This window comes from Zalophus californianus, chromosome 7 (genome assembly GCF_009762305.2).
Source record: "Zalophus californianus isolate mZalCal1 chromosome 7, mZalCal1.pri.v2, whole genome shotgun sequence".
Taxonomy (NCBI): domain Eukaryota; kingdom Metazoa; phylum Chordata; class Mammalia; order Carnivora; family Otariidae; genus Zalophus; species Zalophus californianus.
The window spans coordinates 9,522,558-9,534,814 of NC_045601.1; the positions used below are offsets into that span (position 1 = coordinate 9,522,558).

The window sequence follows — 12,257 nt, forward strand, 5'->3', positions numbered from 1 at the left end:
TTAACTACAATATGTCTTGGTGTTGGCCTGCTTTTGCTGATTTTGATGGGAGTTCTCTATGCCTCCTGGATTTGGAGGTCTGTTTCCTTCCCCAGATTAAGGAAGTTTTCAGCTATGATTTCCTCAAATAAAACCTTCTGCCCCCTTTTCTCTCTCTTCTTCTTCTGGGACTCCTATGACATGAATGTTACTAGGTTAGATGGAATCACTGAGTTCCCCAAGTCTACTCTTGTGATCCATAATTTTTTTGTTGTTGTTCAGCTTATTTTCCCTAATTCTATCTTCTATATCACTTGTTCATTCCTCTACTTCTTCCATCCTTGTGGTCATGACATCCGGGCGGTTTAGAATCTCAGACATTGCATTTTTCATTTCTGCCTGTTTTTTAGCTCTTTTATCTCTGTGGTAAGGGTCTCCATGAGTTCTTCCGTGCTTTTCTCAAGCCCAGTAAGTATCTTTATGACTGTTGCTTTAAATTCTGCATAAGGCATATTACTTAAATCTGTTTTGATTAGATCTCTGGCCATGACATTTTCTTGTTCTTTCTTTGGGATGAATTCCTCCGTCCGGGCATTTTGTCTAGGTCTCTGTCTTCTCTGTGCTAGAAAATCCTGTTATGTTTCCTGCTCCTGAGAGTAATGGCTTTATGAAGAAGAGGTCATACAATGTCCAGGGCCCAGTGCTTCAGGAAGTGTCTCTGGTGTGTGCTGTATGCGCACTGCTGCTGTGTTCTGGCTGCTCTATCCCTCAGGTCAGTCATCTACAGAGGTTCTCCTCGTCTGCAACGGACAGTGTTCGGACCTTGGCCAGAGTGTGGTGAGTTTTAAGTGTGTGTACTCTGGTCTGCTTGTTAAATGAGACCAGATGCCACTTCCACTAGAAAAGAAGCCTTGCAGAACTCTATGGTTGGTAGACATGGTGTGTGTGTGTGGGTTTCTGCTGGTCTTCTGGGGAAGGGACCCACTGTGCTCATCGTTAGGCACACTTGGCCGAGAAAAGCAGTACCAGCAGAGTGCGGGGCGGGGGGGGGGGGGGTGCAGGGCTTGGCATTAGCAGGTTAGTCAGCCAGTGTTGGCACTGTGCTATTTACTGAGGTTGGTTTATGCAGAGGGGCGGGGGAGGGGAATGGAGCCAGCCAGCTCCTTTGTCCTGGGAGAGGGGAGTACGTGGTTGCTGCTCTCAGGGAAATCCTCCCAGAAGAGCAAATAATTTTCTTTCATGAGTCCATGTGATTTTTCATATCGCTGTTTTCACACTGTCTCTAGGTTGCTTGCCTGCCTGGAGCAGTGCAGTGCACTTTGGGCTCTATCCCAGCCAAGCTGGCTGACTTTCAAAACTCCGAACTTTAGGGACCTGGTGTGATGGGGATCTGCACTGGTCTTGTGATGGAGGGTCTCACTGTGCTGGGATGATGCAGGTTTGACCCAGAAAGGCAGTCACACCAGAGCATGGGGGCATGGGATTTGGAGCAAAGCAGGCTAAGGAGCTAGTGTCCAGGTTAGCCGCCCTCAGCAAGTGTCTCTGAGCCTATGCTGAGGGGCAGGGGAGGGAAATGGCACCCACCGGCTCTTTTGTCCCCAGAGAGGCAATGCTACCTCTCACAGAGGCGCTCTAAGAAGGGCGGACAGTCTCTCCCTGTGCGTCTTAGGTGAGCCTCAGATCCTGCCACCGGCCTCAGGTTCCCTGCCTGCCTTCTCTCCAGGAGTAAGGCAGCACCCTTAAGGCTCCATCCCAGCCATGCCACCACCTCTAAAACTCCAGTCTTTGAGCCCCACTGGTTGCAAAAAATCATGAAAATCAGCCTCTCTCATTTTCCCAGCCAATGGCTTTGGGGGTGTGTTCTCCTTGTACAAACCCATGCGCTCTTCTCTCTCCCACCTTTCTCGGAGACCAGGGCTCCCTCCCTTCCGCAGCACCAGCAATCTGTTTCTCCTCCAAACCATGTCTCCACACTTCCTACCTTCTTTGATGTGGCCTCTTTTCTCCCTCTAGTTGTACAGTTTGTTCTGTCAGTTCTCAGGTTTTCTTGGGTATTTAGAATGATTTGATTGATAATTATTTAGCTGTGTTTGAGGGACGAGGCAAGCCTAGGGTCCTCCTATTATGCCACCATCTTAGCTCGACCCCCCGCCCTTCTCTCTGTACTGTACGTGTTGGAAAAAACCCATGTGTAACTGGACCTGTGCAGTTCAAACTGCAGTTGTTCAAGGGTCAACTGTATGTGCAAATACCAAATTGTTACGCTGTATACCTGAAACTAATATAATGTGTCAACTACATCTGAATAAAAAAAAAAAGACTATTGTTTCCCCCACTGAATTACCTTTTAATTACCTTTGATTACCTGGTAATCTCTATAGTTACACCTACCTTTTCATTCATAAAATTGTTTTAGGTTGCTTTTACTTGGAAATGTTTAACTTTCTTTAAAATCGGCGACATTACTGGACATATCACATTTCAGATAAAAATAAACTAAATGGACAAACACCAAGAGGACATAACATTTGCTCTTTTCCCAGCAGGGGTTACAGGTTTGTATTCAGTGGTTAACATGTCTCCACCGTGACAATGGCATGGATTTATGAGATAGCTCTTCAACAGCTGGTCTGAGGTTACTGAAAAAAGTTGTTTGCTTAGCAGGGTAAACTCAAAACCCTGGTTTCACTGACCCTATGTTTCAACTAACTACACTAGTTTTTCTTAAGAAACTTAAAAACATTTTTTAGAGATAACATTAATTCTGCAATAAAATTTAAAGTCTTTTCATTTTGCAAAAGTAATGCTACTTATTTACATGCATTCTAACTCATTCATCTTGGAAGAGATTTGTACTAAAAAGAAAAACATCCTACCAGAGGGTGGAAGGGTATGGCCAGTGAAAAGAAGCTTCTCCAAGACACCACCGGTCATGCAGTCAGAGAAAATGATAACAAAGGATGTTTCCGTGAACTCACTGGGTTTATTAAATTAGGTCAGCGTAGAGTGTTAAGAATATACCACAATTGGGAAAAAAAAAAAAAAAAAAAAGAATATACCACAATTGGAAAAACAAGAACAAGGGAACTGATACTCAGTGCAGTAAAGAAAATAAGCAGGAAGCCCCCCTCCTTCTGGCTGGCTTTCAGTGGTAGAGGCTGTGTGATCTTGCCTCACCGAGCGTGGTGTCAGACGTGGATTAACTGCGTCTGAGCACCAGCCTCGTCAGACCTCGGCCCGAGGCAGCTTTAATCACAACGGCCATGCCTGTGCGGGGCACAACCATCCTTGGTGACTAATCCTACACAATAACGCATGCACTGTTCCAGAGTCACTTTTGAAATAAAGGATTCATAATCATTTCCTGAAAAAGAAACTGTTAAAGCATCACTCAGCTTTGGCCAAACGTTTGATTCCTCTGTGACACTGCAAGTCATGCTGTGTAACATGGACCACCTGTCACTTCCTCTGAAAAGTATTATTTTTCTCTGAGCAGATTTCAAGGATCCTCCTCGTCCAAGCCACAAAACTGTCCTTCCTCCTACCAGGTACTGTTTCAGGGGCACAGACAGACAGTACTGCTTCAGCCAGTGAGTCATCATCCCCAGGGCATGATGTTTCTCTACTCAGGTAAGTTCTGATGCCAACACAATTCAAAGCAACCAAATCTTCCTGAGAAAGAAGTGTTCACTGTTGACAAGTGCTCCTTGGGCTTCAAGGTTTGCAGAATCAGAGTTCCAAACAACAAAATTATAAAAAAGTCTAGATCAGATCACAGATACAGTGATTACTTTTTGAACATGGCAGGGATAGGCATTTGTGAGATTCCAGGTGCTTCCAGGTGTTCTGTGGTCCATATAAGTTTATTCCCCTCCAGGTCTGAATTCATCCTCCCTTTCTTGTTTCTAAAATGGTTTTTTGTGCCAAATTCTCAATGAAAAGAAAAGCTGAGGGATATGGTGGTAGTGGAAACCACACAGCTGCTATATGGGGATGACAGAAGGTTCCGTCCTCAGGTTGCTGTCAGGAGAAAAGAGTGTGGTGGCAGCAACGCCTGGCTGGTGGGGCTGGACTCTCTTAACAGTAATGAAGTCTGAGCTCTTCTGGATATACTATGAATACATGCATTTCTGCCAAAAGAGAAAAAAGTGTCTTGTCTGGGAAGAAGACAGTGTGACAGAGTGTTCTGGACTCAAACCTGGCCTCAAGTTCTGCTTCACCACCCATGAAGTTCCCTGGGCAGCTCACTCAACCTCCCTGACCAGGGTTTGTTCCTTCCATTAACTGAGAATGGCATCTGCCCAGTAGGGTTCCTGTGGAGTCTGAGAGACAACACATGAAAACGACGAGCACCTAGTCAGAGTCTGTCCTAGCTCCTCTTTGTGGTCTTTCTCAGAGCAACGCTTTAGAGACCTTTAGTCGTCCAAAGTCTGAAGACATGTCTGACTCGATCGCTGGACCTAAGGAAATGAGTTCATGCTCTGGTGGATGGGAGAATGAGAGCATTTTAGAGACCCTTACAGATGAATTCAGAGAAGTCTCTCCACTTCACAGAAAGCCACAAAGTGTTGCTGCCTCAAGGCCTGAAGACAGTCTTGGTGATGACATTATGACTACTATTTTTTTTTAAGATTTTATTTATTTTAGAGAGAGAGAGAGAAAGAGAGAGAGCGTGCGTGTGCGAGTTGGGGGAGGAAGAGGGAGAGAATCTCAAGCAGACTCCCCAATGATCACAGAGCCCAACGTGTGGCCCAGCCTCCCAACCCCAAGACCACAGCCTGAGCCGAAACCAAGAGTCGGACGCTCAACCAGCCGAGCCACCCAGGCGCCCCGACATTACGGCTGTGGTCAGGGGTACGAGGTCGCAGTGCCTCATATATTATAGGCACTAGAGCAGTATGTGGTGACAACCATCAGGTACAGTGTCCGAAGTACTTTCTACGTTTAATCTTATTTAATCCTCCTACTGATCCTCTGAGGCAGGTAGCATTAGAGTCCCTATGCTACAGATGAGAAGACTGAGGCACAGAGAATAAGTATCTCCTACTAAGAAATCATGGAGTGAGACTCTTGGTCTGTGTGGTCTGACTCCAGCACTCATGCTCTTGACCACAATGTCTACCCTCCGGGTAGCATGAACGTCTCATGGTCATGGGGATTTTCTCATCTTTGGCTCTACATCAAGATGGCTGGTTAGTAGTCACAGGTAGGTTCTACCTCTTCCTTTTTTCACTCCATGGAGGTATACAGGAAACTGATGAGGCCTTTTCAGTCAGTCAAAATTATCACATTTACTCTACCAAATACATGAACTCACAAAAGAGAATGTTCTATTTTACCTAGAGGTAGGTTTGTCTTCTGTGATGACAACTTACAAAGACCCTTAGTATAATAGTAACTGCTAATGGTATCTTTGTTCCTTGCAATTTTGTGTCACTTCACTGGTCATATTTTTAGACTTGGGGAGCTTGTAGCTTATTTAAGCAACAGATGGGAGAAAAGAGGGTGAGAATCCACTTCCTGAGAAATGTATAGAAAGGCAGTCACAAGGAAACCATCCCTGGAGTGGTAAAACAATCTAAGACAGCCCTCATGGAGAAAGGTCCCCTGAGGACGTGGTTCTGAAGCCAGAGGGGACGGGACCTGTGTTACTAAGTACATGAGAGGAGACGCGGAGCTCCATACGGCCCATCATCACAGGAGGAAGAGTGAAGAGCCAGATCTGTACCAGAGACCAGAAGAATCTCTGGAGCAGGTTTAAAAATAGCATCACTCAGCAGGGAGTCCCTGGAGCGCCTGTTTTCCTCAGAGCAGAGACAAATTTGTATCAGAAAGGAAGAGCTGAAGGATGACAACAGGTGGCCACGCTAATTGAAAACCTGACAGAAGAGAGTGTTAAAAACTCAGCTTGATGAGGAGGTTGCGAGAACAGTTCAGTTCGTGTGGAGCTCCCTGCCAGAGAACTATGAAGATTACAACACAGGGAAAGTACCTTTCAAAGGGAGCAAAGAAGTGATACGCCCTAAGCACTTCAGAGGATCCAAATTTAACATGTAATCACAACAATGAATGGTAAAAAATGATTTCACAGGTTTAATTAAAGCTTAAAACTTGGAGAGTTCTCACAATAGCAGAATAGTTGAACAGAGAAGTATGATCTTTCTCTTTTTATCAAGTGATATACTCAAGAGGAATGAGAACCAGGATTCTAGTTTTATTTATTTCTACTCCACCTATTTCTGGAAGGAGCTTCCATTTGTCCTGGAATACACGCTCTGCACTCTCTCTCCAGCAATGTCTCACTGGAAGAGACTCCTGCCCACTCACCTGAGCCCCTCGGTCGTTGACCAATTCCACAGACCACCTCCCTTCGTACTGAATCCACACAAATATCCCTCCATCTGCGTCACACGTGGCCAGCTTCTGGTATGGCTCATTCCACCTCACCAGCACAACCTAGAAAATAACCAAGAAGATATTTACCACAGGGAATGAAGCAGCGGGCCAGGAGAATGTCTCTGAAGAGATGAGACTTCAGAACTAAAGAGAAGGCATTGTCAAGGGGAATGAATGGCTGAGGGCAGGTGTGGGGATTAGCAGAGAGGACAGGGCACAACCCACAGGTGGCAGAATCACAGGGAACTAGACCCCCATGACAAGGCTTCCTGATCAACGGCAGACACCTGAGCAAACAATAAACTGTGGCACAAAAATGCCCATTCCCAAAAAAACAGAGAGGAAGCCCTGCCTCTCACAGGTGCAAGAACAGTTCAGCATCTAGACAACTTGGAAAAAAATACAGTTGCTATGCCTAAGCTACGTAGTACTCATCACAGAGGAAATATGAAGAAATTATAAGCTTCAAAATTTGTGAGTATAACAACTTAACTTTTTACTTTGAAAAATTCTGATTCTGGACAAATCACTCTCATCTTTCTCAACTATCACTCCCTCATCCAAAAGGTGGACCCTCTGGTAGGTGTTCTGTGGGATTAGGTAAATGCCCAAGGAGCCCGAGGGCAGGGCTCACAGAGTCCAGTAAAACCAGTAAGTACACAGGGCTATGACGTGGTCCTGGGAGCTCATGAACCACAAAACAATACCCTGCCTTCACTGTGAGAAATGTTCCCCGGGTGTCACCTGACTGGCCTATGCCGGTGATAGTGAGGAATTCATTCATTCAGTCAGACATCTGGTTTGTACTTACTAGGTTCACACTGTATGACACTACACGACCAATGCCCAGATGGAGAACACCAGACCCCACGCTCGCAAGTTAAAAGTCCATCCGGGAGTCAGAACATCCATGGATGCACAGACATATACTAATAATGTGTGTCAGTCAAACGAGCACTGTCACTACCCAGCCAGAGCACAGGGGCTGTTCATAAGGAAGATCTGAATCCCGTCTCCCCCCAGGACCTCACTTCATAACCCTGATGAACATGCAGCACCAGAGTAAATGGTCTCCACATTCTAAAACAGCAAGCAAGCAAGGCCAAGGACAAACTGTCAAGGACCTCTGCAATGGCCAGACCCCTCCTCACGCCCCCCTGCATCCAGACCACAGACTAACACAAAAGTCCTGTCGCTTCTCAAAGTCTTTCAGTTGGTTTTCAGGTACCAGAGAGCTGGACAGGCCCCCAGCCTTGGTCTGCCACACTTGCTGGCATCAGCGTTTGCTGCAAGATGCATAATAAAATCTAAGAGGAAATTATTACCCCCTTGAAATGTAAGGGTATTGTAGCTCTTTTTTTTAAAACTCTGCAAAGCATCAAAAAAACAGCTGTAAGGCTGCAATCCTTTGAGACCTGGCAATCACCAGGCAAATCTCACCTAGTTGCTGGCTCCCCTGCCAAAGTCAGCTTTCATGGATGTGGCTGCCAACCACGCCCTCAGCAGCCCGATCCCACTTCCTCTCTCTGCTGGACCCGCTGCCTCACTCTGGTCACAGCTCTGCAACTGCAGCACGTACCCCATCCTCCCTAACCCCGGGTTTACGCGCACGCCTCCTCACTGAGCTGTGCACCCGAGGAAAGGGACAGAGGCAGGCTCATCTATGAATACTGACACATAGTAATTCTGAGTGTGCTGTGCCAAAGAGTAATACATAATTAGAAGTTATGATCCTTATTCAATTATATCTTTGAACTATAAAAGGTTATTGAAAACTACGTCCAGGGGCGCCTGGGTGGTTCAGTCGCTAAGCGTCTGCCTTCGGCTCAGGTCATGATCCCAGGGTCCTGGGATCGAGCCCCATATCGGGCTCCCTGCTCGGCTGGAAGCCTGCTTCTCCCTCTCCCACTGCCCCCTGCTTGTGTTCCTTCTCTCACTGTGTCTTTCTCTGTCAAATAAATAAATAAATAAATAAATAAATAAATAAATAAAATAAAATAAAATAAAATAAAAAAAGAGAAGAAAAGAAAACTATGTCCAGAAGGCTATTTTCAATGCCCAAAGCCATTTTAACAACAGCCAACACTGCTTGCCTCCCTACTATGAACTGTAGGTGCTGAGGATAGAGATTAAGACATCTTTGCACTCGTGGAGTTCAGTTCACTAAACAGACGTAATATAGTGCTCTAAATGCAGTTACAGAGTTGTGAACATACACAGGAGGGGGCCTCAACACAGGTGGATTGGGGGGTGGGGGGACAAACCCAGATTCATTTTTTTAAGTCCAGTTTTTTAAATCCTCTATTAAATAAATAAAAATAAAATTCTCTATTTAAATCACTGATCTAATTAAAAAAACAACCAGTAACATCATCAACAACAAAAGTCTTTAGATGACACTGAATGTGTCACAAAGTTTAGAATTTCCAAACAGTCGATCAAGGCCAGCTTCATAAACTTCTTTCAGAACCACAATGACTTGGCCTGAGCACCGCAATCCACAATCATGCATGCAGCTCCAATTTGGCCCTTGAAGACACACAGTCATTGTTTAAGCCCACAATCACTGATGTACTTTAGAATGGCCACCACAGAAGGGAACAGGACAAATAATGCATGATATTACCCAACTGATCAGTTCTTAAATTATTTCCTTAAGTTAACACAGAGTCCATTCATCTGCTATGACCTTCCCTATAGGTAACATTTGATGACAAGGTGTCGTATCTTAGAAAATAAAAGTTGGTCACATTTTCTATACTTTTGCCTTTCTGCCTTGAACATCCATTGCCAGGTATGGTTGAATATGAGGTTAACATCAATCATAAAACCCCTCTTCTTCATGAGAACAGCCGTGGAGTCACAGCATGACACAGATGCAAAAGTGCTAAGGCAAAAAATATTTTAGTTATTTTTCACTTTAAAGATTCCTGCATCTTACGACAACACAGTAGTAGTTGTTGAATAAACAAAAGGTTCACAGACTCAGTTTCATCTTTTTGTAGTTCCTGATCAGTACAGATGCAGCAGTGGATGCAAATGCAGTCCCCATCTGCACACCTCTGCTGTGAGTTCTAACCAGTGTGGCTGAATAGGTGGGTAGCTCACCTAAATTAGAGAAAGAAATCTTTCCAGTGATTCCTGGTTTAAAAATAAAGTCGAACTGCTAATGCTGTTTCCCTGGATTAGAATTCTCATTTCCTTTCTCGTCTACAATTCATAGCTGCCTGCCTTATCTCCCAGCAGCTTATTTCCTGTTCTCCAAGTCCTTCCAGTTGAGCTGGCAACGTCAGGACATCCCAGAGTGCTGAGAAACTACCAACCAGGGGCCCACCGCCCGCAGTATGTGGCGGGGTGTTTGACCTCTGCCCAGGCATTCTAAGGCAGAGCTCCCCTTCTCTTCTTAAAGGAAACAAGGCTCCAGTTTACTCTTGGCACAAAAGAACTCGGGCGTTGAAGGCACTAGCTGAAGGGTGTGTTCTACTGAAAAGTCAGAAGATAAGCTAAATATTGGCGCAGGTTTTTGATTATTCAAAAAAATGCCAACCTGTTGCTCTCTCCAATGTTAGACGAACATTCTATCATTTTATAGTTATTGTTATTAATAAATATTTATTGAGAACTATTAAAGATATAGAAATCTACATTAAAAATATAGAGCAGGTCTGCTGAAAGTCTATTTGGGATGTAATCTAATGCTCTAAGTAAGTCACCTCATTTCCTACACCCCATCTATTTTTAGGGAGAACAAACAAGTGTCAGTTAATCCATCTCAAGGATGTTCACCTTTTCAGGCAGAAATCTTTTAGATGGTGTTGGGAGATACAAATATAATTATATTTTATAGAAATGTACAGGAAACCACCCCAGTGAATGACCAGTATCACCAATGCTTAGAAATATTTCCCTTAACCTAAAAAGAATGTAATCTGAATGAACACTAAATACAAATAGCTCAAGTAATAAATCCCTGTGATTATCATCATTCAGTTTTTCTTACTCTGTAATTTTGGTCAAGTGAAACAGAAATAAGTTCAACTGTGCCAGTTTAAGTTTAGATACATTTAATAAAACAAAATGAGTTCTAGAAATGGTATGAATTTTAGATACATTTAATCATTCTAACAAAGAACCAAAAGCATCTTGAAATCGAAGCTGGGAAAAAACTCAACAGGCATAGTGGTTTCCCAGACTGACGCCCGCCAGCACAAAGGGCCGGGAAGTGCTCTGGGGGCACGTGCAGGCTCTGGACCTGAGTCCTGGCCTTGCCACTCACCAGAGCAACTCACTGACTGACTTGGGGTCCTCTTCTGCCCATGGGGCAACAGCAACACATCTTTCTAATGTGTGTGAGGAGTATGTTGAGAAAGGAAGTTAGCACTGTTCCATGCACACAGCAAACACCCAATCAGTGAGAACGCCATGTTATTCAAGTGTGAGCTAAAAATTCCAGAACATAGAGACTAGGTCAGCACAGCATTTACATGTATAGTTTCCTCTTCCTTGATAGAAGATAAATAGTTGGAAAGTCAGTCCCTCTTCCCAGGCCCACCTCCTGCTGCTTGCACTCCCCACCCAATTCTGTACCTAAAAAAATCACCACCACCACATACTTCCTGGCACCTTTGCCCAAAAATACATACCCCTCTGCCCGTTGATACTGGTGGTAATTACTGCCTTCCCTGACATCCCCACTGCTCCCTCTTGCCACTTCCACAGTACCTTCCACAATGTTCACAACCTGCATTTACTCCCTCAAACATCTCGGTTCCTCATCGCCTGAGAACTTCTTTGCTTTCATGTTCCTGGAGCCCAGCACTGTGCCGAGCACACAGTAGGCATTCCACCAATCTTTCTAAACTGAACTATTCCTGAATGATGACTGGCCACATTTCTGTAGAATTTTATAATGTTCTCTCTCAACAATAAGAGGTTAAGATTAGTTCAAATGAGGGGCACCTGGGTGACTCAGTCAGTTAAGCATCTGCCTTTGGCTCAGGTCATAATCCCAGGGTCCTGGGATCGAGCTCTGTGTGGGGCTCCCTGCTCAGCGGGGAGTCTGCTTCTCCCTCTCCCCCACCCCACTCCTGCTCCATCTCTCTCAAATAAATACAACCTTTTTTTAAAAATCAAGTTAAGATTAGTTCAAATGAGTTTTTTTTTTTTTTTGGTACCAGCTTGTGACAAAATTCACATACCATACAATTCACTCATTTAAAATGTACAATTTAATGGTTTTACTATATCCACAGAGCTGTGCAACCATCACAATAAATTTTAGAACATCTTCATCAACCCCCCAATGCTTCCCCTCCAGCCCTAGGCAATCACTAATTTTCCTTCTGTCTTTACTGATTTGCCTATTCTGGATATTTCATACAAATGGAATCATACAATATGTGGCCTTCTGTGTCTGGCTTCTTTCACTCAGCATAAAGTTTTCAAGGTTTATCCACGTTGCAAGCATGTAACAGGACTTACTTCCTTTACATGGCCAAATAATATCCCACTGTGTGGATACATCACACTGTGTCCATCCACTCAGCTGATAAACATCGGGGTTGTTTCCATCATTTGGATATTATGAATAATATTTCTATGAACATTTCTGTACAAATCTTTGTACGGACACGTTTTCCTTTTCTTGGGTATATGCCTGGGAGTGCAGTTGCTGGATCAAATGATAATTCTATGTTTACCTTCTAGAGGAACTGTTTTCCAAAGTGGCCGCACCAACCTATACTCCCAGCACCACTGGGTGGTGAAGGTTCCAATTTCTTCACATTCTTTCCAATACTTGCTATCATATCTTTTTTAGTATAGCCATCCTAGTGGATGTGAAGTGGTTGTGATTTGCATTTTTCTGATGGCTAATGATGTTG

At 44.2% G+C, this 12,257-nt stretch overlaps 1 protein-coding gene across 9 annotated transcripts in view; it reads right to left on the minus strand.

Moving 5' to 3' along the window:
* Positions 1-12,257, minus strand: part of TULP4 (TUB like protein 4) — a 230,326-nt gene that overhangs the window by 72,711 nt on the left and 145,358 nt on the right. For all 9 annotated transcript variants that reach the window (XM_027602020.2, XM_027602019.2, XM_027602012.2 and 6 more), the window contains one exon: positions 6,307-6,435. In XM_027602020.2, the coding sequence (XP_027457821.1) occupies positions 6,307-6,435 (129 nt within the window). The remainder of the gene's footprint in view (positions 1-6,306; positions 6,436-12,257) is intronic.